The sequence below is a fragment of the Ascaphus truei genome, chromosome 1 (assembly GCF_040206685.1).
Source record: "Ascaphus truei isolate aAscTru1 chromosome 1, aAscTru1.hap1, whole genome shotgun sequence".
NCBI lineage: Eukaryota > Metazoa > Chordata > Amphibia > Anura > Ascaphidae > Ascaphus > Ascaphus truei.
In genome coordinates, this window is record NC_134483.1 from 70,221,152 (window position 1) to 70,248,554 (window position 27,403).

At 42.4% G+C, this 27,403-nt stretch overlaps 1 protein-coding gene and 4 non-coding genes across 5 annotated transcripts in view; all 5 read right to left on the reverse strand.

Annotated features, from left to right (window-relative positions):
- SLC38A9 (solute carrier family 38 member 9) overlaps positions 1-27,403 on the reverse strand; it is a 212,587-nt gene that overhangs the window by 45,617 nt on the left and 139,567 nt on the right. The window contains exons 3-7 of the mRNA XM_075589191.1: positions 12,226-12,358; positions 5,830-5,948; positions 5,670-5,733; positions 4,457-4,550; positions 1,784-1,954 (exon numbers count right to left, since the gene is read on the reverse strand). Of these exons, the coding sequence (XP_075445306.1) occupies positions 1,784-1,954; positions 4,457-4,550; positions 5,670-5,733; positions 5,830-5,948; positions 12,226-12,358 (581 nt within the window). The remainder of the gene's footprint in view (positions 1-1,783; positions 1,955-4,456; positions 4,551-5,669; positions 5,734-5,829; positions 5,949-12,225; positions 12,359-27,403) is intronic.
- On the reverse strand, positions 22,658-22,821 carry LOC142472608 (U1 spliceosomal RNA). The gene has a single exon (XR_012789782.1). It is a non-coding gene; the product is annotated as a U1 spliceosomal RNA (small nuclear RNA).
- LOC142472614 (U1 spliceosomal RNA) lies at positions 24,033-24,196 on the reverse strand. The gene has a single exon (XR_012789787.1). It is a non-coding gene; the product is annotated as a U1 spliceosomal RNA (small nuclear RNA).
- On the reverse strand, positions 25,409-25,572 carry LOC142472620 (U1 spliceosomal RNA). The gene has a single exon (XR_012789788.1). It is a non-coding gene; the product is annotated as a U1 spliceosomal RNA (small nuclear RNA).
- Positions 26,785-26,948, reverse strand: LOC142472624 (U1 spliceosomal RNA). Its single transcript, XR_012789789.1, has one exon. It is a non-coding gene; the product is annotated as a U1 spliceosomal RNA (small nuclear RNA).

A 27,403-nucleotide genomic window follows, 5' to 3' on the forward strand; every position in this document is an offset into this window, starting at 1 on the left:
GGTGTTTCTGGACTTTGCAAGTCATTTTAGTCTATCATTGACGTGGTTATACAACAGGATTGAATTGTGCATTGGGAAGTACACTGGCATTTTGACAGATAATGGGGGAGGTCTACATCGATTTTTAAGGCTTTATGCCTTCTTAACATTCATTTTTTTGGTCTTTGGTACTGTATGTGGAGTTTTTATATGCGATGAATTATTATGGGTTTGTACTTTTTATATGCGGTTTATTGAATTCATCTGGTATATGTTTTTAATGAGTTTATCCATGATTATTTTTTCACATTTGTATCTCACCGTTACTGCAGCTACTTTTCCACATCATTTTCGGTGTTGTTTTTGTTTTGTTTTTCTCCTTAGACATGTGAATCTTTTACTTGTGCTGGTTAAACATGTGCATAGGATTAGAAACTGACCAAAGTGTTTGGCTTCACCAAATGAATTAGGAAAATCACGCGGTGCAAACTGAACTGTCCATTATTTGAATAAAATACCATGCTTGTGCATTGCTTTTGCTTGAGTCAAGCACCCTGAATTTACTAGCTCAAGAAACAGGTTTTTTTTACAATTTCAATGTGTGCGGTTTTCTTTTACTACCAATAAGAATGCTGCTTTAGTGATTATGAAAATTATGTGATCCAGTATTTTAGTCTTCTCCTACTCACCAGGAGATCATAATGTTTTGGCGCGCCTAACCAATTATAATTACTGTGGGAAACCACGTCATAACATTTTATATTTCATATATTTTAAATATTTATATAATAAGTTATGTATCTCCCACTCAATTGTACTGCACAGAGGACTATGTTGGAACTTTATAAATTAAAGATAAAAATAATTGTCAGATTAACACATGAAAAACGAATCGGTTAAAGAGGGGCGAGCCTTTCCGCCTGACCTTTTCACACAGTTCCTGAAAAGGCAATAATGTGCTGCACGCTCGTCTAAGACTGAAAGTACATGGGGCCGCATTTACTAAAATATTTTATTTGATCACAATGTGTATGGCCAACGTTTTGGCCAAAAAAGGCCTTCCTCAGGATAATATGATTCAATAAAATAATTGTGTACATTGAACCGATTGGAATGCTGGTGGAACCATTCTTTACCTTCACCTTGTACCGATGACATATGGCTGTTTGTCCATCTCCTGGAGCAACCGTTAACCTCTATTGAATGTTTATTACTTCTATTTTTTTGTGTGCACAACATACACTATTTAAATAGCCATATTTACGAAGACATGCTACTCTATAAGACAGCTCCCGTGGATGACGCCTTATGGAGATATCCAGGTGAATGGACCATAAAGGACCATATTTATCAACTTATGCAGGAAGATGTTGAGGGTTAGCAATACTTTGTAAATAACCTATGCCATTTCAGTGTGCTTTGGATCTTTACATACATTGTTATCTTTCTTATACTGTAATGTGTGAAATATTGCTGTCACCCATATGTGAGACAGTACACTTGAAGAAGAGCACGGTGAAGTTTCAAAGGCACTGCACATTAGATGTTCATCTATTAAAAACACCCATGGTGGTCCCCTAAAAAGCCTACAATTAATTTATAGTAGACTTATTTTTCATGTGGGGCAAACAAATGCCAAGTGATAACATGTTCTAGACTAAAAAAAAGTAAAAAAGTATAAATGACAAAAGAAATACCTATGGCATTATATAAATGTGCACAGTGATCGCTTTACAATTTTTATATCAGATCCTAAAGGTTGTTCCAGGCTATGTACTATTTACAATATGTGTGCAATACTTACTGTAAATAAATTTCCCTGTGTTAAACAGGAAATTGGACATTAGCACCCAGTACACAATCATGGCTCCAACAAGCGACAAAAGGGAGAATATGAGACTTGACCATTGTCCAAAAGAGCCAAAATAGTGCTTACAAACATCGGGGAATTCCCAGCTTGAGGTATCAGTTAGAGCTGAAAAAGGAGAGATGCAAACAATTTTTACCACATTTTATTTTGCAGAATGCTGCCAACCTGCATAGTACTGAATGCAGAAGTTTGAATGTCATTCTTAATACTAAGCCTGTAATCTCTTCTGGCTAAGGACTAAATGTGCCTATTGTAGTATAAATCTCTGTATGTAATAACAGTTGTGTGTAATAATAATAAACGCGAATGTCAGAAATGTAACAAGGTTAAAGCAACAAGTAGGATGTGATGATACTTTCCACAACACCACAGTAGGCAGAGTTAGGGGAGGTGTAATTTCTGTACACACTGTCATAAAAGTCTATGTGGAAATGAGAATGACTATGTTTAATCATCAAGAGCTTTAATATTATCATTTGTTTTATAGTGTGGGTAACAATTAATCTGAGCATTGTAGGAAAGTTAATTACGTACAATTTTAGCTTGTAAACTTCTCAGAGCAGGGACCTACTTACCTACTGTTTCATTATGTCTTAAGTTGTGTATTAAGTTTTGTTCTTGTCCCTAGCTCCACATTGTACTGGGCTATGGCATATGCTGGAGCCATGTAAATAAAAGATGATAATAATAGATGCACTGAAATCTTACAAAAACTGTGGGCCTATGTAACAAAGTGAAACGGCTTTACCTTTGCCAATAAATATTGTGGTCCTTTGTGCATAAAATAAATAAATATGGGAATGAAAGGAAACTATTTGTCTACTTCAGTAGAAGATTGGTTAAGATTAAACAAAACAAAAAGCAGAGAATGCAGACAGATCTTCAAACATTGAGCATGAAACTTCGTGGGACATGGTTGTCAGATTCAGGAAAACCTCTGGCATGCATTGTGTATGTTTATGGTGCATGTATGCCGTGTGTGTGTTAATTTGGTGTTTGACTGTTTGTGTACACTGTGCATGTATGCCCCTATAGAGTGTGTGTGAGTGTGTGTGAGTGTGTGAGTGTGAGTGTGTGTGTGTGTGTGTATGTGCATGGTGCTTGTATCTGAAAATGCTATGTATAGAATTCCACACATTATTGAACTGGGTGAAAAATATGGTCTAATTCAAATTTTCGCTCAATACATTTCTCTTAAAACACTATTAAATACTATCCAATTACGATCCCAATTCTGCAATACTGTATTCGTTTTATTCTGCAATAGTTTTTCATTCTGCATGCATTTTCCCCAAAATTCTGCAATAGACTTTGTAGGAAAATGAACAGGGAAATTTTACAGCAGCATTTTCTGACTTTTCTTAACCTGAATCATCTTCAAAAACAACTAGAAATGCTTGAATTTATGATGACAAAAAAATAAACAAAATACTCATTTACAGTTTGGTACCGGTGTATTGTGTGATCATTATGATATACACCAACATAAAAAATAAAATAAATCAGATATGGTTAAAGAAAGTAATGCTAATCTTGGTGAGAAAATACACCCCAAACCACTGGCATATACAGGCACACTGGACACAGTGGAGAAAAAGTCAAAGATCAATGCAGCAGCTGCTCCAAGGTACTCGGACTCACCAGATAAAAGGAGTATCATACTCCTTGAGAAAGGGCAGTCTATGCCCGAAACGCGTGGGAGGAGGTTCCCCTATTTTTGTATGTCCTGAGTGTCCCCTCTTTTTTATGTAACCTAATACAGCATAGTTTTTTTTAATTTTTACCTGGTGAGTCCGAGTATCTTGGAGCGGCTGCTGCATTGATCTTTGACTTTTTCTCTGCTGCTTTAGATCGTGCACGCGCCTGGGAGTGACGTCACTTACCCTTCTGATACACGTGACACGGGGAGAGAGTGAGAGCAACGGAGGACGGCTTCATCGTGAGTACCAACACACTCCATGCCAAATCCCACAACACTGCACATTATGCAGCTGACACTGGTTTTGTCACAGACTCGCTAGCAGTTCTCTCTCCAACACCCTCTCCCCTTTGTTATGCTCCTCCATTCTCCATTTATGTCTACAATAGGCATGTGCCATCAGGTAGATTGCCTTTGAGCTTTCCAGACGGCTCTTCCTACTTACACTGGACACAGTGGTCAGGCAGCCATATAGCACAGACACACACACAGACACACACAGACAGACACAGACAGACACACACACAGACAGCTCATTCCCTAACTCTGTAACAATGTATCTCCTGATCTTAGGTACAGGAGTCCCTCTGAAACGCTAAACGCTTTGTTCCTAGGCGCTGCTAAAGTGTCTCAAAACAGCTGCCAATCATCTGTTCAACATTCAAGTGGGCCGGGGGAGAGAGAAAGAGAGGAGGGTCACAGCCGACGGTGGTTGGTTAGATGGCTTGTCACTTCAGCAAAGATACATTGCAAAGTGTTCTGGGTCCCTAACAAACTCATGAACTCAAGAAAAGTGTTTTTCTGCGGCAATTTCTTTTTATGAAACCATTTCTGAATTCCACGGCTGCATGGCTATTCTACAGAATTTCATTGGTGTAGCTATGAGATTTGTGACACAAACGCCTTACGTATTGTTGCTCGGGACTTCACAACTCTGTAGCAGCAGTACAAGGTTAAAAGGCCCATCAACAAGAGAATACAGACTCCAGTGGTGAATCCGGCCTATAAAAATGAAAAATATCCAATTATACAGAAAATATTTTCAGAATTCCCAACAAGTTACCCTTTAGAACCTTTCTGGCAACAACTTTTTTTTTCCCCCTCTCTCAGTCAGGGGCGCAAGTCACTTCAGTGGCGAGGGTCCATGCCTTTGGACTGTCCTCTCAAAGTTGGACCTGTCCTCGTTTCGCCGAGGATTTCAGCACTTAAGGCCTAGGTCTCCGGGGACATTGATGCCTTCCTCCATTAGGATTCAGGACATCCGTCTCTTCCTCCTTCTGGCCAACCGGCCCGCAAGGGAGTTCACGTCAGGTCACTTTCCCTCTTTTGAGGGATGGTGACTAGCCCGTGGGTTGTGCCGGAGCACCCCAGGCCTAATGGGCCGGTTGTAAGAATACCATCCCTCCATAGCCAAAAGGCGCAGGAGAGATGTGGACCTGGGGCTATCCTACCTTCGACAAGCCAGAGGACCAATACGTGCCAAAAACCATCCTACTTAAAACCCCAGGTAGGATAGGTACTGCATTGGTCATAGCCATATAGCTGAGAGGCAAATTCTTGATCTTAGCCAAAAGGCCAAGACCTTAATGGGTCTCCTCAGTGTGGGGTTGGTTATCTGGCAACAACTGGGTCAACAGATGCCCATTATGCAACTTTAAATGCTTGTGTGTCCTTAACCACTGGAGGGTCGTGACAAGCCTTTGAATGGCGGCATTTATATTACAGAGTTAAACAAATATGACAAATGGAATGTGACTTCAGTTAAGGCACACTTTTAATACACCATTTTGTCAGATCATTGTAGGTTACATTTTATTTGGTCTAATACAGTGTTTTATTCATTTACGTTGGCTGAGCCAGCTGCTTGCACATATGGTGTCCTCCATAGCATGAAAGCAAAATATGTCCATTCTGTGCGTTCAGTACATTTGTTATGCATGAGTAATTATATTCATTGCCCCTTTTTGTGTTGTCATCAGGAGACTTTTAATGAATTTCAAAGGCTACTAAGTTGTTGCATATAAACTTAATGTTTGCACATTTCAAATTCCCGATGGATTATTCAACTAATTATTTCCCAAAATTCCACATCTCTGCCTTTTTCAGTTCTAGCTTTCGTACCTGTTTTATTCCCCAAGGAATACTGAGTATCGATGTTCCCATCATAGTGTTCCATATCATAAATCTAAAAGTCAAACAAAGGAAACATGAACTATTTCTTAATGCTTTCCTGGTTAAAATGGAATTAGTTTTCCATCTCTTAGAATGATCATTTACATACATTGTGACAATGCTGGAGTTCTTTTCCGAACCATCAGAAACATCAATTTTTAAAGCCGTTCCTAATGGACTGTAAACGTATATTTCCTCTGGTGGTGGGATAACATGATCTGGAGCAGCCTGAGTCAAGAAAGAATATGAAAAAAAGTACTATATTAAACACATGTATTCTGAATATGTCATTATTTAAATTTAAATATAATCTTCCAGAATTAGAACCTACTCGTGGATATTTGAAATTCCCTTTTTCACAAAAAAAAACAATGCTAGAAACCATACATACCATGTATTATATGTCACACACACAATACAGTGCTCATCATTCAATGATTCGAAGGCATGAATAACATGTAAAGTGTACAAATAGAGCACAATTTAGATGGAATGTGAAAATCATGCAGTCGGACATAATCTAGTAATGTGTTTTAAGTGACAGTCTCACATAGCCAACCCTCCAAAAATAAACAGGAATTTAAATATTGGTAAATATTTTTTACAGAGAGTTTGTAAACACGGTGAACTTATGAGGGGTTTGATTTCCTCTGGCTACTTTTGTGCATTGTCACGGTGTTAAACAAGAGTTTCCACAGGTAAAGGACAGGATGATAAAAAGGTAAAGAAAACACTTAAAGACCCTTAAGAAAGGCAATGTATGCTTAATTTGCAAAGAAACAACAGTTTCCAGACCCTTTCTTTTAGCATGGTTAGATTACTTTAAGGAAGCCAAGTAGATTTTCAAATTATTTACAAAGGGTTGCTATTTTTGGCTGGCTATGTGGAATTGCACCTGTAAACAATACCTTGCTAACTCAAAAGTAATCAGACTTAAGTCTGATAAACTACTTAATTGAAGGAGTTCCTAACTAAAAGCAGTGAGAGTGACTGGGGCTGAAGTAGTAGCTCAATGGTAATGTCACAGTCTTGGAAGTGGATGATCCTGTTCAAATCCCAGTCAGCTCTCCTTATGTGGCTGTGACAAGTTATTTTATCTCTGTGCCTCAGGCACCAAAATGAGATTGTAAACTCTTTGTGACAGGCACTCCCGCCGGCAGAATTCTACACACCGCACGGCTATAAAATAAACACATCATTATTGTCACTTTTTTATTATGAGGTTTCTTTACAATCCTATAAGATGGACCATAACCATTGGTTATGAATATTCCAATGTGATGTGTTACACCCAACACCAATGTATGATATGCACTTGAGGAAAGCACATTCTAAAACAATTATTCTCTCCTCCCCTTTGTTATTGTCATACTGAGCAAAGTGCAAGAATATTTACATTTTGCTAGTACTATGGAAATATTGTTAAACGGATTTTAGTTGCCAATGCATTTTAAATACACGTTATCTTTAGGCTATGAATCCAAAAAGATACTTGTAGAGACAAATATGCAGTAACATTCCTATCTTGCATCAACTCTTTAGTGCTAGAGAGGCCTATGATGAGTTTATTTATTTATCAAATATTTTACCAGGAAGTAATACATTGAGAGTTACCTCTCGTTTTCAAGTATGTCCTGGGCACAGAGTTATGATGACAACAGATGGTTACAAAAACAAAGTTACATTAACTGAACAGGGTTATACATTATATACAAGACATTGCATGCACAGTCAGAGATAATATATATTATTGCCGTATGTAACAGTTACAGACCAGGTTAAAATGGGAGACAGGAGAGGAAATGGAGATGGGCAGTGCACTGCCAGAAAACCAGGAGGCGGCTCACTGTAAAACGAGTCCTTTATTCTTAAATTGGATACAACATAACCCCTAGAGAGCTCAAAAATATCACATCTACGCGTTTCGGGCCATGTGCCCTTTATCAAGATGTATCTAATGGGAGACAGCGTTAGTTTTGAAAGAACTTAGACTGGTGTTATTTTATAGAATTGCTCTGATGGGGTTAATAATTAACACTAAAAAAACTTTCTTACTTATCTTAACGATAACAAACCACTGTACTACTTTGAAGTATATTCATTTAAGTGTGATAGCCGTTATCACACAAAGAGGCTGCAATGTCTACTTTCTGAAACACAGTTGTGCAAGTGAGAATGGATGCAAAAAGTGGGACCTTAGCAGCAGTTCCTCCACACCAACATACAGACATTGAAGCCGTTATTGAACCCGCTGACGCGTGCCTGCGGGTTAAGTGATGTGCTAGCCTCGTCTCCCCCTGCCGTTAATTCAAAACAAGGGTCACATCTCCTGCTGACACGTAGGAATTCATATGTCTGTTACATCTGGAGTACCACTTTACCTTGACTTGCTACGGTACCTTTTGACTTAGTAGTCACTTGGTCTTATACATTAAAGTGCGATACTGCCATTTCCAATGCAAGTCTATTACAGTTTTAGTGTGATTGCACGGGGATTGACAGTATCCCACTTTAATTAATAAGGCAAATAGTCTGCAGGAGCGCCATTTAAAAATGATGTTGGGTGCTGTGGGAAGCAAAAGTCAACAGGGGTCCAGGGGACCCACCTCCTGGAAGCTCCTGGATCTGTGAACATATAAAAGTTACACTTTGTCCAATAACAAATGCGCTTCTTAGTTATATTTTAGTGTAAACTCAAGAACAGTAAGGTTTCTTAAGTAAATCCACCAACCAGTATGGCAATAACTGAAACAATATTTGTTTTCTTTGATACATCTTCTGAAAAAGCAGCAATTTGCTTTAGCAAATATGGCTACAGGGCATCATGTTCAATTAACACCGCTTCTCGGCAATGTCTGTGTGCGCACAACGGAGCGGAGAGAGAGCATGGAGGATAGGCTGGCACCGTGATTGGTATTTAGGCTAGGCTAAAAAATAGGAAGTTATTACTTTGTTTTTACATTTATTGCAGCAAGTAAGAAGTGAAAGCATCATTTATTGACAAATAAACAACAGAAGAGGCTGTGTCTCTGTTCAAAGGTATTTTTCACAGAAGTGTGTCCCACTATTGGGACAGTTAGAACAGACCTGAGCATGCTCAGAGGTGGCTGCCCATACTGGTGAGTAATTGTGAGTAATTGTTCTTAGTTTAAAGAGGAATCAGAAAACCTGCCAGATTGGAGCTTTGTGGGCATCAGTGAGTCAGTTACAAAGAAGAGGATTCTCCCAGGACAAGGAAAGATCTGCATTCTCTTTGTCTGCCCAGGAGATGCGAGAGATCCAGTTTAGCCCGAGTCCCCAGTGGCCACAGCTGCACGAGCGTCAGAGCGCCCGGTGGCACGTGCACAGGTAAAAGCTGCGGTATAGGGGTAGAGATGGGATTCGCGTGGGAGTGGAGAACCCGCCAACACTGAACACAGGGGGGTGGCCATGACGGACAACCGGGGGACATAGCCATGATGAGGGGGGGCGCGGCCATGACTGTCTACACAAGCTGTACTTCCATTGGTTGCCCGCTAACCATGTGATTGCGTCGCCGCATGGGAAGACAAAATTTTTGTCTTCTTGTCCAGCGGTCGTGCCATCGTGTTTTGTACGTGATCGCACACGCCTACTGGGGCCTGCCCCATAGAGGCCTGTACTTGATGTGCACGCTGTCGTGCTCGCAAACGCGGCCATCTGGGACTCAGCCTTAGACTGCACGTGCCTTGGGAGCTTTGGACAGCACTAGAGGGAAACCAGTACTGAGCAGAGATCACAGTGATAGCCTGACTGCAGCTACAGAGAGCGGTGGGAATCTGGATTTCTGAATGCTGTTTTCTTCAAGCGTCACCACGTCCCAGAAGAGCTGTGGAGTGAATACAATATTGACTTTTATGCATCAGAGGCAGCAGAGACTACATAAACTGTATTTGCTGCAATTTCCTCACGTGGAACTCCTGGATCTCTTTGTAAAGAGATAAAGCGTTCAAGTCATCATCTTAACTTTTCCGGTGTCAGATGTCTGGCAGCATTAAAGTGCCATAATCGAACATCCAGGATGGAGACCAAGTGATCGATTCAGGAGAAATATTGTGGTCGGTGCCAAGACCCTGATGACGCAACCGGGAGTGGAGCATCCTCCAATCACGTTCACCACTCCGATGGAGCAGTACATTCGATCTCCCCCGGAAAATGAGCAAACATAGCATGTCATTCCCTTAAAGTAATAAGGGCCCCTAAACTGCCAGCCATTGTGACAGTTAGTTAATGTCATAAAGCCAGCAAAAACCTCTCTGCCCTTATGCTATTCTGAGAACGTTGTGGCCACTGGCACGCTAGAGACCTTTGTGCCGTTTACAAAATGACATGCACATTCTTATCCTCTGTAGTAAGTTGAATTTTAATGCTCTCTTCACTGGCTGCATTCGATCATCTGAACTCCAAAGGAGTAAAGAAACTCAGACTGCTATTTAAAAAAAAAAAAGTTAAATAAAGCAACTTCTATGGAGAGGTGTTGTCCTCCTCCCCTGTCTAACGCTTTGATCATCATTCCTGTGGTTTGGGGTGCTGATTGCAATCCATTGATGTTCAGGCAGTTGTAAGAGGGCCAAATCTTCTGACATCTGCTGTAGGTAATAGTGGGTACTGCAGGCATCCCCAAGGGTTGGAGAAAGTGCTCTCATCCCCTGCTAATGCCCCCCCCAACCCCATACCTTATCTCCGGCGTTTTCTGACATCACGACGTCATGTTGCCATGGCAATGCGACGTCATATGACCCCACAGCGTCATTTGATGCTGTGTTGCCATGGCGACGTCGCCAGAAGCCGCCAGAGACAAGGTAAGGGACTTAGAGGCCTCGCGCGCTCCCCGGCATTTAATGTAATTGTTGTGGGGAAGAGCGCAGGGCTTCTGTAAGTGCCGCCCCCCAGAAAATGACACACCCCCCAGGAGTTTGCGCACCCCTGAGATAAGGGATGGCTAAATAACTTTACAGATGGAAGTTAAAAATGGCATCACTGTCACATACATGTGCTCAATATCTTCACTCTGTACTTTGACAACAATAGGAAACATTCTGAAAATGTGCTTGGTTATGTATGTCACGGGAGAAATAGTACGAAAATACACTTGCATAGTTACAACGTTACATCTGGTTACAGGAAAGATCTTAGATGGAATCTCAGGTGAATCTTTTCTTTTTACAGCATGTTGAATCTTGTTACATGATGAAACTAACTCCTGACTGGCTGCACCAGACTTTTTAAAAACACCAAAAGCCTATCTGTATCATGCACGGCCATTCTTTTGCGTGGGAACCAATCATCCCACCTATAGCAGAGTTATGCCAGTCTCTACAGAACCTGGCAGACAGCTTCAGTATAGCAACTGAGCATGTGCGATAAATGCCATCTTTCCCCATTTGTCATGCTAGCCCCTCTGCCGGCTCAGCGCCTGAAAGTCTGCCATTTGCCAGGATGCTTATTTAGATTCTCTTCCTTCATCTCTCTTTGCTAACAAAAGGTTTAACACATCCATATTCTGGCTACCCCAATGGTTAACACCTTCATCTCCTGGCCTTTGAAGCTGAGAGGCGGAGTAGCTCCCTATGCAAATGGATCTTTTTATCCATACTAAATTACTTCCTTACTGTAATAAAAATATAACCCTTGGGGATTGCTACAAACCATTTTATTTTCCTCTTATTCAGAAAAACATTGTTACAATAACCCATACATTTAAAACATGATATGATCCTCGCCACCTTATCCCTGGTGGGAGGCACACAGACAATTCTGACACATTTTACAGGACTGCAGCGCTTAATGGGCTGCAGAGCTGACGCTCTACATTTTAATTTTACCCCTACAACTCTATCCACCTTATACCTGGTGAGAGATGTACGGAACCCCTCGCTGGGTTCTGGGATTTGGGCATACTCCGGGACTTGTAATGTAACTCAGTTCCCTGCCCGGACTTGCTGCCCTGGTTTGTGCTGAAGCAGGGGGATTTGGCGGTGTAATGCAAACTGCATTCTAAGGAGGATTTTGTCCGGTGGTCTGTGTTCCTCATTTCCTCAGGAATCTGGGGAGATTCCTGAGTGCATGTTTCGTGGTACCTGCAACATTGGCCCCCTTCTACCCAAACACACCCTGACAACATGACTCATGCCTTGCACATCTCCGCTGGCCAGCACTCCAGGAACAGTAAAAAACCCAGCTGGGACCCTGGTCATGTAGCACTCTGAACACCAAGAAGCCAATTTTGAAACAAATGTGCCACAGCATTCTGCACCAGGAAGACCCAGGTAGAGTACATTGCAGTAGTCCAGACATTACGACACAAAGGCCTGGACAAACATGGTAAAATGCTCGGGGGGCAATCAAGTGCTTAATCTGGACTATGTTCCTTAGGTGGAAGAATGAAGATTTGAGCAAATTATATAATGGGGATTTTAGTGAAAAGTCATGTAGAAACTAATACCACTGGCCAACATTACACAAACCTCTCTCAATGCACACTTACAAGAGCTCTGTCTGATGGAGACCGGAGTTTGCTGTAGTAGTGAATTCGTTTATTCATTGCCGAGGCTTCCGATGTAACCCTTTGGGGGTCATCATTTATACTGGTAATATTTGTAGGCTCCACGTGGAAGGGCCTAAAAGAGAAAATAAACGAATGGTAAAGTACGATTACAAACAAAAAGGATACAAATGCACTCATTTGAAGTTGAACAGGTACTGAAAGACTCAATCATAGAGAAAAATATTGACTTGTGCAAACAAGTGAAAATTACTTAATAAACATACATGTCCTTGCAGACATACAATTAAAACGAACGATTTTCTTCTTTTTATTGCTTTTCACAATATTACTTCACTATTATCTCCATGATTTGTTAACTTGGAACGTAAATGATTTTCCTATTTTATTTGTTTTACTACCTCTGTGTTTATTTGTGCACTACAATTTAACTAAATTAACATAATGGGGATAATAGGGGAGCCCCTGCTGCAGCCACAAATGAATGAATGATATTGTGAACGGTGCTTTGGGTGTATAAAGTAGTAGAAAGGTGAGGGAAAGAACCCAATTTAGCACTCAGGTTCACTCTCTGAAGAATAGTGAATGGTTTAAAACATAATCTTTATTAATAACAGTATATATTAAAAATGGTTGATAGAACGACGTACTGAAGGTAGGTAGATCCTGAATAAAATAGCCGTGTTGGCTCCGGATCAGACTCATAAGTGTACCAGAGGGTTTTAATAAACTGCTGGTAACATATTAGCACAGAATTCCTGATGTGGACCTGTGTGGTAAGTGAATACTCCAGGTGTGTCCGGGTATGTGCTGAGACTATAAGTCACAATGCTGGTATTATATCCTAGTAGGTGATAGTATATGTGACTTATAGCAACTAACATACATGAAGAGCAAATAAACTATGTACATCAGTTGTAATCAATTCAATCAGTTTAGCTCCCCTGTGTAGGTCTGTATACCCATATAGGTGTCAGGATGACCTTAGGTAACCCACTGAGTGTAATAACCAGGGGTGTGTTGACCTATAGTAACCTGCGTTATGCTTGTAAGGGGTAGGTATCCTGACTGTATATTCTGGGGGTGTCGATGAGGTCCCAGTGAGGGAGACACTAATAGTGGGAGACAGACTTATACCATGAGCTTATATCAGAGGGCTGGAAACTGGCAAAAACTGAATGATTAACCTCCTTAATGCTGTGCAGAGTGACAAACACAGCACAACAGCTACAGTATTGCTGTAAGTGAGGTTCCTCAGGACATATGAATATCGGAGCACTGTCCCTGTATACACTGCTGAAAGAGGCTGCGAGTGACCATCGGGGCACTTGTATCCTATGTATATCTGCACGAACAGACTGCCGCATCAACTCGCGGTGTTAGTAAATCATGCGGAGGCAGTGACTGATCTGCGCGTGCACGTGTGTGGAAGGAGCCGACGCGCGCGTTTCGCGAGAGGCTTTCTCAAGGCGAATGGTGAGTATCACTAAGGATACCCTGCAGTTAGGCAGGTATTTATAGGGCCCCCAGTGATGACGTCATTGGTTAACCCCTGATGTGCCTTGATATGCTAGGTTCTGTGAATGAGCACAGTGAGTGTACCAATGTGTATGACTGCATACCCTGCACATTGCAATATTAAAGTTCTGACTTAAATCCTATGTTGTTGCCTTATTGCCAGATACATGCAAAGTGAAGCAATAATGCACTTCAGATCTGCCACAGGGGTAGTAATGGTTGATATTAAGTATGATCATGTGAATAAATAAATCATTTTGTTAGGGTCCAGAGTGGCCCTATGAGTCACTATGTGACCTCTCTAAAGTGGTCTTGGTGGTCTTTGCACAGGATTGGGGAGCTACCTGACGCAGGCATGGCAATGCTACTGGGTTTACATACCAGCAGTGATGAGGACAAGAAGCGAATTTGGTGGACAAAGGGGGTGCATACATGCATGGTCCAGGGGTAGTGCTATGGGGAAGTACACTACCGTTATAGGAATGGGGTGTATAGAAATCCCTCATTGAGACCTCTAGGGGCCAGGCTCCCAAGTGTGTAAATCCATTTGGCTTCTATTTGGAGAAGGACTTTGTCCCAGTCTCCTTTCCGAAGTCCTCTTGTTGGATGATCGATCCCACAGAAGGTGATGGCCTTAAGGTCCCCGCCATGACACTGATTAACGTGTCTTGACAGGGGTTTATCAGCCTTATTCCTCACTGTTCCTATATGCTCAAGTACCCGCTGTTTAAGGCATCTGCCTGTCTTCCCCACATAGATCTTACCACAGACACACTTGCCTTGATATATGACACCTATACTGAGGCAGTTGATGAAGCTGCGTATAGGATACGACTTAGTATCATTCCAATTTCCAAATTGTTTTGTGGTGTTCATATACTGGCAGGCCCTGCATCGCTGGCAGGTATATGATCCGGTAGGTTTTGGTGGTAACCAAGTTCTTGGTGTCTCCTCCACAAAGTGACTATGGACCAGTAGGTCACGTAAGTTCTTAGCTCGTCTGCTAGTCATGGAGGGGCGATCTTTGGTGACTCCTCTTAGGAGATCGTCCGCTCTGAGGATGGGCCAGTGTTTTTCCAGGATGGCTCTCGCCTTAGGCCATTCTCGGTTGAAAGTACCTATGAAACGGATCACTTTGTCTTGTATTGTGGGTGGTTTGTCCATTATGAGGGTTCTGCGTGGGGTATATTTTGCTCTCTTATAGGCCTTTTTGATACTCTTCCGGCTATACCCTCTATCCACAAAGCGTTGTGTCATAGTTTTTGACTGTTTTTCGTACTCCTGATCAGTGCTACAGTTCCTCTTGAGTCGGAGGAATTGGCCTGTCGGTATGCCATGAACCTGGGCCCTCGGATGGTGACTGCTGGCTTCCAAAAGGTTATTTGTGGCAGTTGCTTTGCGATAAATGGTGGTGTGAAGAAGGCCCTCATTGCCCCTTGAGATTTGTAAATCTAGGAAACACATGGTGTCCTTATTGTATTCCAATGTAAGGTGGAGATTGAACATGTTCGTGTTGAGCTTACTAATGAACTCTTTGAGGACTCCCTCTGGGCCTCGCCACAGGATGAACACATCATCGATGTAGCGGACCCAGAGGTCAATGTGATCAGTATATGCCTCCAGACCTTCTGTGAATACTACCTGGGATTCCCACCATCCCAGGTAGAGGTTGGCATAAGTGGGGGCACATTTGGTGCCCATTGCCGTGCCCCTAAGTTGGTGGTATATTTTACGGTCAAAAAGAAAGTAGTTCCGTGTCAACACGAATCTGAGCAGATCTAAGGTGAATGTATTATGTTTGGTATACCAGCAGCCCCTTGTCTTTAGGAAGTAGGATACTGCTTCAAGGCCATATTCATGGTCAATGCTGGTATAAAGACCCTCTACGTCAAGGGTGACCATGATGGTGTCTTCGCTGATACATACATCGTCCAGCCTTTTAAGGACATCCTTAGTGTCCCTCAAGTAGGATGGTAGGGCCTTGACGAAAGGCCTGAGTACTCGGTCTACATAGGAGCTTGCCCGCTCTGTAAGATTTCCTATTCCAGACACAATTGGTCTGCCTGGAGGGGGAGTCTTGTTTTTATGTAGTTTGGGCAGGCTGTAGAGAGTAGCTATTTTTGGTGTTTTGACCCATATATAGGCTAATTCATTTTTATCAATGACCTTGTCTTCAAGGGCTTTTTGAAGAATGTTAATCAGTTCAGTGTTGAATTTCATTGTGGGGTCTCCTTCAAGTGTCTCATAACAGAGGGGGTCTGATAGAAGTCTCAAATTTTCCTTTTTATAGCTGTTTTTATTGAGAATTACTAGATTTCCCCCTTTGTCCGATGGTTTTATGACTATTTTGTCATTTGTGGCTAGTTCCTTGAGTGCTTTTCTCTCCTCAATTGTCAAGTTGTTAGGGAGTCTACTCAATTTAAGATGTTCTAAGTCTTTAGTAACTAGATCCACGAATACATCAATATTCGAGAAGTTTTCACTGAAGGGGATGAACTTTGAGCTTGGTCGTAGGTCAGTAAACGGGCCCTCGCCAGGAGGTCTTTCACTCTCCTCTAGAAGTGCTCTTAAATTTTCATGTATCTCCATGTCTTGTGTATCAAGGGGTGTTACGTCCATTGAGTTAGCTATTCTAATCTCTCTTAGACGGAAGAATTTGTGGAGTTTCAATTTCCTGCCGAAAAGGTTAACATCTTTGACCCACTCGAATAGGTCCATGCTTGTTGTAGGAGAATAAGACAGGCCTTTGCTAAGTAGCTTTAGATGGTGTTCACTTAGAGTCATGTCCGACAGATTCACTATCTGTAGTTTGGCACTGTTTAGTATCTCGGGGGTTTCCCCTTCTTCTTCTGATACTGTGACCCTGTTGCTCGGCTCCTTAGCACCCAGACCCTTTCCTCTTCTTGTTTTCCTTTGGGTTTTTGGCCTGATGCAGTTCGGTGCTGTTCTAAAAAAGGAACCTGGGGTGGGGGCAGGGTATGTGATGTGGAGGCAAGCTGATGTGTCATACCCTCAGTTAGCAGTGATAGTGGTCTTTCATCCTCGCTGTCTGATATTTCCCACTCAGTGGATGATGCTTGTTCTGGTGGCTTAGTTTGGGGCTTTTTTTTGGTCAAATTATAACGGAAGATCTTATTTTCCTGAAAATCCTTCTTATCCCTCGCGTACTTGATACGTTTACGTTCCTTGAGTTCTTTAGAGAACTTATCTAGGTTAGTCTCTAGTTTGCCCTCAAGTTCGCTAAATTTGGGGTTAGGTCTCCAAGAGTCAACCTCCAGTAGTTTCTGCTCAAGTTCGCTTTCTATATTTTTAAGTTTGTCTTTTTGGAATTCCAGAAGTAGATTCATAAGCATAATTGAGCATTGTTTCAGAACTAGCTCCCATGATCTGATGAAGTCAGCGTCCACTATGTTGTGTGCTGGGGCAACGTTGGCACGTAGGCCTCTAGGAATCAGTTCTGCTGCTAAATAGTTTTCAAAACTAAATATCTCCCACCATGCCCTCATGCGTTGTCTATAGGTGTTGTCTAGTTCAGTGAAAAATTTGGAGATATCTGGTTGTGCGGTCGTGTTTTCTCCCTCAAATTCGCTAGAAAATATGTTTTCTGCTTCTTTTTGCCATGCTTGGAAATCAGGTAGGCCAGACAGGAATCCTGACATTATTGGTGAGTCTATGGCGAGCTAGGGGCAGAATAGGCAAAGAACACCTAGGTAAACTGATATGGGGATAATAGGGGAGCCCCTGCTGCAGCCACAAATGAATGAATGATATTGTGAACGGTGCTTTGGGTGTATAAAGTAGTAGAAAGGTGAGGGAAAGAACCCAATTTAGCACTCAGGTTCACTCTCTGAAGAATAGTGAATGGTTTAAAACATAATCTTTATTAATAACAGTATATATTAAAAATGGTTGATAGAACGACGTACTGAAGGTAGGTAGATCCTGAATAAAATAGCCGTGTTGGCTCCGGATCAGACTCATAAGTGTACCAGAGGGTTTTAATAAACTGCTGGTAACATATTAGCACAGAATTCCTGATGTGGACCTGTGTGGTAAGTGAATACTCCAGGTGTGTCCGGGTATGTGCTGAGACTATAAGTTACAATGCTGGTATTATATCCTAGTAGGTGATAGTATATGTGACTTATAGCAACTAACATACATGAAGAGCAAATAAACTATGTACATCAGTTGTAATCAATTCAATCAGTTTAGCTCCCCTGTGTAGGTCTGTATACCCATATAGGTGTCAGGATGACCTTAGGTAACCCACTGAGTGTAATAACCAGGGGTGTGTTGACCTATAGTAACCTGCGTTATGCTTGTAAGGGGTGGGTATCCTGACTGTATATTCTGGGGGTGTCGATGAGGTCCCAGTGAGGGAGACACTAATAGTGGGAGACAGACTTATACCATGAGCTTATATCAGAGGGCTGGAAACTGGCAAAAACTGAATGATTAACCTCCTTAATGCTGTGCAGAGTGACAAACACAGCACAACAGCTACAGTATTGCTGTAAGTGAGGTTCCTCAGGACATATGAATATCGGAGCACTGTCCCTGTATACACTGCTGAAAGAGGCTGCGAGTGACCATCGGGGCACTTGTATCCTATGTATATCTGCACGAACAGACTGCCGCATCAACTCGCGGTGTTAGTAAATCATGCGGAGGCAGTGACTGATCTGCGCGTGCACGTGTGTGGAAGGAGCCGACGCGCGCGTTTCGCGAGAGGCTTTCTCAAGGCGAATGGTGAGTATCACTAAGGATACTTATGCCAACCTCTACCTGGGATGGTGGGAATCCCAGGTAGTATTCACAGAAGGTCTGGAGGCATATACTGATCACATTGACCTCTGGGTCCGCTACATCGATGATGTGTTCATCCTGTGGCGAGGCCCAGAGGGAGTCCTCAAAGAGTTCATTAGTAAGCTCAACACGAACATGTTCAATCTCCACCTTACATTGGAATACAATAAGGACACCATGTGTTTCCTAGATTTACAAATCTCAAGGGGCAATGAGGGCCTTCTTCACACCACCATTTATCGCAAAGCAACTGCCACAAATAACCTTTTGGAAGCCAGCAGTCACCATCCGAGGGCCCAGGTTCATGGCATACCGACAGGCCAATTCCTCCGACTCAAGAGGAACTGTAGCACTGATCAGGAGTACGAAAAACAGTCAAAAACTATGACACAACGCTTTGTGGATAGAGGGTATAGCCGGAAGAGTATCAAAAAGGCCTATAAGAGAGCAAAATATACCCCACGCAGAACCCTCATAATGGACAAACCACCCACAATACAAGACAAAGTGATCCGTTTCATAGGTACTTTCAACCGAGAATGGCCTAAGGCGAGAGCCATCCTGGAAAAACACTGGCCCATCCTCAGAGCGGACGATCTCCTAAGAGGAGTCACCAAAGATCGCCCCTCCATGACTAGCAGACGAGCTAAGAACTTACGTGACCTACTGGTCCATAGTCACTTTGTGGAGGAGACACCAAGAACTTGGTTACCACCAAAACCTACCGGATCATATACCTGCCAGCGATGCAGGGCCTGCCAGTATATGAACACCACAAAACAATTTGGAAATTGGAATGATACTAAGTCGTATCCTATACGCAGCTTCATCAACTGCCTCAGTATAGGTGTCATATATCAAGGCAAGTGTGTCTGTGGTAAGATCTATGTGGGGAAGACAGGCAGATGCCTTAAACAGCGGGTACTTGAGCATATAGGAACAGTGAGGAATAAGGCTGATAAACCCCTGTCAAGACACGTTAATCAGTGTCATGGCGGGGACCTTAAGGCCATCACCTTCTGTGGGATCGATCATCCAACAAGAGGACTTCGGAAAGGAGACTGGGACAAAGTCCTTCTCCAAATAGAAGCCAAATGGATTTACACACTTGGGAGCCTGGCCCCTAGAGGTCTCAATGAGGGATTTCTATACACCCCATTCCTATAACGGTAGTGTACTTCCCCATAGCACTACCCCTGGACCATGCATGTATGCACCCCCTTTGTCCACCAAATTCGCTTCTTGTCCTCATCACTGCTGGTATGTAAACCCAGTAGCATTGCCATGCCTGCGTCAGGTAGCTCCCCAATCCTGTGCAAAGACCACCAAGACCACTTTAGAGAGGTCACATAGTGACTCATAGGGCCACTCTGGACCCTAACAAAATGATTTATTTATTCACATGATCATACTTAATATCAACCATTACTACCCCTGTGGCAGATCTGAAGTGCATTATTGCTTCACTTTGCATGTATCTGGCAATAAGGCAACAACATAGGATTTAAGTCAGAACTTTAATATTGCAATGTGCAGGGTATGCAGTCATACACATTGGTACACTCACTGTGCTCATTCACAGAACCTAGCATATCAAGGCACATCAGGGGTTAACCAATGACGTCATCACTGGGGGCCCTATAAATACCTGCCTAACTGCAGGGTATCCTTAGTGATACTCACCATTCGCCTTGAGAAAGCCTCTCGCGAAACGCGCGCGTCGGCTCCTTCCACACACGTGCACGCGCAGATCAGTCACTGCCTCCGCATGATTTACTAACACCGCGAGTTGATGCGGCAGTCTGTTCGTGCAGATATACATAGGATACAAGTGCCCCGATGGTCACTCGCAGCCTCTTTCAGCAGTGTATACAGGGACAGTGCTCCGATATTCATATGTCCTGAGGAACCTCACTTACAGCAATACTGTAGCTGTTGTGCTGTGTTTGTCACTCTGCACAGCATTAAGGAGGTTAATCATTCAGTTTTTGCCAGTTTCCAGCCCTCTGATATAAGCTCATGGTATAAGTCTGTCTCCCACTATTAGTGTCTCCCTCACTGGGACCTCATCGACACCCCCAGAATATACAGTCAGGATACCTACCCCTTACAAGCATAACGCAGGTTACTATAGGTCAACACACCCCTGGTTATTACACTCAGTGGGTTACCTAAGGTCATCCTGACACCTATATGGGTATACAGACCTACACAGGGGAGCTAAACTGATTGAATTGATTACAACTGATGTACATAGTTTATTTGCTCTTCATGTATGTTAGTTGCTATAAGTCACATATACTATCACCTACTAGGATATAATACCAGCATTGTGACTTATAGTCTCAGCACATACCCGGACACACCTGGAGTATTCACTTACCACACAGGTCCACATCAGGAATTCTGTGCTAATATGTTACCAGCAGTTTATTAAAACCCTCTGGTACACTTATGAGTCTGATCCGGAGCCAACACGGCTATTTTATTCAGGATCTACCTACCTTCAGTACGTCGTTCTATCAACCATTTTTAATATATACTGTTATTAATAAAGATTATGTTTTAAACCATTCACTATTCTTCAGAGAGTGAACCTGAGTGCTAAATTGGGTTCTTTCCCTCACCTTTCTACTACTAAATTAACATAAGCAATTTACTATACACAATATACCAAAGTTATATGCAGTGATAGGTCACGGCAATATACCGGTTTTGCCTTATTACAAGGTGACGTTCTTCCAAAAAAATTCATGTTGAAACGTACATAGGTCTACTGGTCTTATAATCCGGCCCCAAATGACTTTGGAGGAAGACAATAACACACAAACTCAACTATATACTAAAAGATGAACCGTAACATTTTGTTAATGTAAATATTACATAAGGAAATGTAACTCAGCCATTGATCAAGTTTTATCAGGTACAAGCTTTCCAAGGAAGTGAGCATTATAGACTGGCACTGTTCTCTGCAAGAGGAATAGTAGTTCTAAATCAAATGACCTGGAGACGAGAAAGTGCCTCCTCTATATCTGTAATAGAAAGTTTGCAGAACCATATTCTCAGACTCTTTGTGAACTGTCAAAAACCTTTTATTGAGACAGTATATAAATGGGCTATGTTAGCAAGAGATTTCTGGTACAGTATTTCATACTAGCTATCTAGTAAGTGCTTCAAATCAGAGTATCCAGTGAAAAGATGACTGCAAAAGAATAGACCCATGGAAGGATGTAGTGCTCCAAACAATATTAAAATAAATAAAAAATATATTTAGGAAGGAGCATAAGGAAGGCAAGTCTACTATTTAAGAAAAATCAGGGGAAAGCACAAACGCAGTCGCCTACAGCCATAAATTATGCAGTCAACGGGCACAGACTCTCCTCAATTTGCATATGAAAGGAAGTGAGCATCCAAACCTAGCAGTATGTCTCCCCAGTGCTCACAGTGTAACCTCAGTTGAAACTTAAGAGCACAGCCATGAAGTTAATTTGTCCACAGATACTGCTAGCTTCAAACGATCCTTTTAACCATCTCGACTTTCAATTTCTTCTTTCGCATCCATGTGGAAAGGAACATTCAGAATCAAGTGCCATAGATACAGTGGTGTAACTAGAAGCCAAGTGCTTCCCGAAGATACTTAGTCCAATGACCTGGAGACCAAAAGTTGCAATCATTCCTGTAGTACTTTGTCTCGGGTGACATTCTTTTCAGACACTATTGAAGAACTTTGGGGCTTTTTTAAAGTCAGAATACTAGATACAGTACATGTGATCTTGCATTGCCATCTATTGGTTATCCATGCATTGCGCATTGGAAATCATACCAAGGGAAAAAAGAGGCCAGTCAGGGAACAGCAAAAGACCCCCACGACGGAAGGCTTAAAAGTGGTCGGTTTCCTACACTGGGATTGCTAAAAGCCAGCGGTGAAGATAGCAATTTTGAATGCAAATTCAGCGTAATTGAATGCAAATTCAGCGTAAGACGCTACTAGAAATGGGTGCATGATAAAGGAGGAGTCAACTTGAAGGTGCAAGGAATGGGGGTTGTGCACATGCGGGTGGCAAGTCTATCTTTTACCAAGAATAATCAGGGGAAAGCGCGAACGCAGTCCCCCACTACCATAAATTATGCAGTCGAGTTTCCCGCATTTGGGGAAATCGCAGGGGTCAGCACACCCGAAGTGCAATGGATGAGCCTCACCCTGGGTGAACCACCTTCATGATCATGGTATCTCCCCTGCCAGGTAAGTATGAGTTGTTTTGGGCAACGGGACCACCGCCTCCCGGGCACACCCCAGTCAACATAAGGAGGCTACCTTTCCGCAGTTCACATCCAATTGGGGGAAAAGACATTCAAAGCACACCTCCTCAAGTGAATTAACTAAATAAATAGTGAACCTTCTATATCCTTTCACCATTCAAAAAAACCTCCCAAATGATACAATGTGCCCAACAACAACAACTACAGCATGCAGCATGTGAGCGGGTTTGAAGCAGGTACAGACTCTTGTAAGCATTTGCATACGAAAGGAAGGGAGCATCCTAGGCCGACACTGTTCTGTGCTATGCCTGAAATGGAACTGGAGAGCTGTGAACAAAGTTGAATTCACAACACAACCTAAACGGATAGCGCTATATATTTATTTATTTCATTATTTATTTATATCATTATCCAAGTCTACCATAAAGGGAAGACTTCACAAGAGGAGCAAATACAGCGAAGTTGATTGGACGGCGCTTCACTTTACAGATGGACAATGACCCAAAACATACTGCAAAAGCAACCCAGGAGTTTTTTTTAAGGCAAAGAAGTGGCATATTCTGCAATGGCCGAATCAATCACCTGATCTCAACCCGATCGAGCATGCATTCCACTGGCTGAAGACAAAACTTTAGGCAGAAAGACCCACAAACAAACAACAACAACTGAAGACAGCTGCAGTAAAAGCCTGGCAAAGCATCACAAAGGAGGAAACCCAGCGTTTGGTGATGTCCATGCGTTCCAGACTTCAAGCAGTCATTGCCTGCAAAGGATTCTCGACAAAGTATTAAAAATGAACATTTCATTTATGATTGTGTTAATTTGTCCAATTACATTTGAGCCCCTGACATAAGCGGACTGTGTATGAAAATGGTTGCAATTCCTAAACGTTTCCTACGATGTTTTTGTTCAACCCCTTGAATTAAAGCTGAAAGTCTGCACTTCGATTGCATCTCGGTTGTTTCATTTCAAATCCATTGTGGTGGCGTACAGAGCCAAAACGATGAACATTGTGTTAGTGTCCAATTATTTCCGGACCTAACTGTATGTATGCAAGAGAAAAGTGCTCGAAAAGCAAAGAAAGAGTGCCGAAAAAGTACAAACCCTGGGAAGGGTGTAGTGATAAGAAAAGTAAAATATTAAAGCAAAAAAAAAAGTATTGAAGTAGATGCTTATGCAAGTCTATCTTTTACCAAGAAAATCAGGGGAAAGCGCGAACGCAGTCCCCCACTACCATAAATTATGCAGTCGAGTTTCCCGCATTTGGGGAAATCGCAGGGGTCAGCACACCCGAAGTGCAATGGATGAGCCTCACCCTGGGTGAACCACCTTCATGATCATGGTATCTCCCCTGCCAGGTAAGTATGAGTTGTTTTGGGCAACGGGACCACCGCCTCCCGGGCACACCCCAGTCAACATAAGGAGGCTACCTTTCCGCAGTTCACATCCGATTGGGGGAAAAGACATTCAAAGCACACCACCTCAAGTGAATTAACTAAATAAATAGTGAACCTTCTATATCCTTTCACCATTCAAAAAAACCTCCCAAATGATACAATGTGCCCAACAACAACAACTACAGCATGCAGCATGTGAGCGGGTTTGAAGCAGGTACAGACTCTTGTAAACATTTGCATACGAAAGGAAGGGAGCATCCTAGGCCGACACTGTTCTGTGCTATGCCTGAAATGGAACTGGAGAGCTGTGAACAAAGTTGAATTCACAACACAACCTAAACGGATAGCGCTATATATTTATTTATTTCATTATTTATTTATATCATTATCCAAGTCTACCATAAAGGGAAGACTTCACAAGAGGAGCAAATACAGCGAAGTTGATTGGACGGCGCTTCACTTTACAGATGGACAATGACCCAAAACATACTGCAAAAGCAACCCAGGAGTTTTTTTTAAGGCAAATAAGTGGCATATTCTGCAATGTCCGAGTCAATCACCTGATCTCGACCCGATCGAGCATGCATTCCACTGGCTGAAGACAAAACTTAAGGCAGAAAGACCCCCAAACAAACAACAACAACTGAAGACAGCTGCAGTAAAAGCCTGGCAAAGCATCACAAAGGAGGAAACCCAGCGTTTGGTGATGTCCATGCGTTCCAGACTTCAAGCAGTCATTGCCTGCAAAGGATTCTCGACAAAGTATTAAAAATGAACATTTTATTTATGATTGTGTTAATTTGTCCAATTACATTTGAGCCCCTGACATAAGGGGACTGTGTATGAAAATGGTTGCAATTCCTAAACGTTTCCTACGATGTTTTTGTCCAACCCCTTGAATTAAAGCTGAAAGTCTGCACTTCGATTGCATCTCGGTTGTTTCATTTCAAATCCATTGTGGTGGCGTACAGAGGCAAAACGATGAACATTGTGTTAGTGTCCAATTATTTCCGGACCTAACTGTATGTATGCAAGAGAAAAGTGCTCGAAAAGCAAAGAAAGAGTGCCGAAAAAGTACAAACCCTGGGAAGGGTGTAGTGATAAGAAAAGTAAAATATTAAAGCAGAAAAAAAAAGTATTGAAGTAGATGCTTATGCAAGTCTATCTTTTACCAAGAAAATCAGGGGAAAGCGCGAACGCAGTCCCCCACTACCATAAATTATGCAGTCGAGTTTCCCGCATTTGGGGAAATCGCAGGGGTCAGCACACCCGAAGTGCAATGGATGAGCCTCACCCTGGGTGAACCACCTTCATGATCATGGTATCTCCCCTGCCAGGTAAGTATGAGTTGTTTTGGGCAACGGGACCACCGCCTCCCGGGCACACCCCAGTCAACATAAGGAGGCTACCTTTCCGCAGTTCACATCCAATTGGGGGAAAAGACATTCAAAGCACACCACCTCAAGTGAATTAACTAAATAAATAGTGAACCTTCTATATCCTTTCACCATTCAAAAAAACCTCCCAAATGATACAATGTGCCCAACAACAACAACTACAGCATGCAGCATGTGAGCGGGTTTGAAGCAGGTACAGACTCTTGTAAACATTTGCATACGAAAGGAAGGGAGCATCCTAGGCCGACACTGTTCTGTGCTATGCCTGAAATGGAACTGGAGAGCTGTGAACAAAGTTGAATTCACAACACAACCTAAACGGATAGCGCTATATATTTATTTATTTCATTATTTATTTATATCATTATCCAAGTCTACCATAAAGGGAAGACTTCACAAGAGGAGCAAATACAGCGAAGTTGATTGGACGGCGCTTCACTTTACAGATGGACAATGACCCAAAACATACTGCAAAAGCAACCCAGGAGTTTTTTTTAAGGCAAATAAGTGGCATATTCTGCAATGTCCGAGTCAATCACCTGATCTCGACCCGATCGAGCATGCATTCCACTGGCTGAAGACAAAACTTAAGGCAGAAAGACCCCCAAACAAACAACAACAACTGAAGACAGCTGCAGTAAAAGCCTGGCAAAGCATCACAAAGGAGGAAACCCAGCGTTTGGTGATGTCCATGCGTTCCAGACTTCAAGCAGTCATTGCCTGCAAAGGATTCTCGACAAAGTATTAAAAATGAACATTTTATTTATGATTGTGTTAATTTGTCCAATTACATTTGAGCCCCTGACATAAGGGGACTGTGTATGAAAATGGTTGCAATTCCTAAACGTTTCCTACGATGTTTTTGTCCAACCCCTTGAATTAAAGCTGAAAGTCTGCACTTCGATTGCATCTCGGTTGTTTCATTTCAAATCCATTGTGGTGGCGTACAGAGGCAAAACGATGAACATTGTGTTAGTGTCCAATTATTTCCGGACCTAACTGTATGTATGCAAGAGAAAAGTGCTCGAAAAGCAAAGAAAGAGTGCCGAAAAAGTACAAACCCTGGGAAGGGTGTAGTGATAAGAAAAGTAAAATATTAAAGCAGAAAAAAAAAGTATTGAAGTAGATGCTTATGCAAGTCTATCTTTTACCAAGAAAATCAGGGGAAAGCGCGAACGCAGTCCCCCACTACCATAAATTATGCAGTCGAGTTTCCCGCATTTGGGGAAATCGCAGGGGTCAGCACACCCGAAGTGCAATGGATGAGCCTCACCCTGGGTGAACCACCTTCATGATCATGGTATCTCCCCTGCCAGGTAAGTATGAGTTGTTTTGGGCAACGGGACCACCGCCTCCCGGGCACACCCCAGTCAACATAAGGAGGCTACCTTTCCGCAGTTCACATCCAATTGGGGGAAAAGACATTCAAAGCACACCTCCTCACTTGAGCTGCTGATTAGGGGACCTTTCATATTATTTCACTACTAATGATATCTCCCACATTCAAGCATGCACACAATACATGTACAAGAACTCCCATGGTGCCTTGCAGAAAAGACATTTGCATGTGGTGACGTCGCACAGACAGTCAGTCAGCCTTTTATCAACGGGCACAGACTCTCCTCAATTTGCATATGAAAGGAAGTGAGCATCCAAACCTAGCAGTATGTCTCCCCAGTGCTCACAGTGTAACCTCAGTTGAAACTTAAGAGCACAGCCATGAAGTTAATTTGTCCACAGATACTGCTAGCTTCAAACGATCCTTTTAACCATATCGAC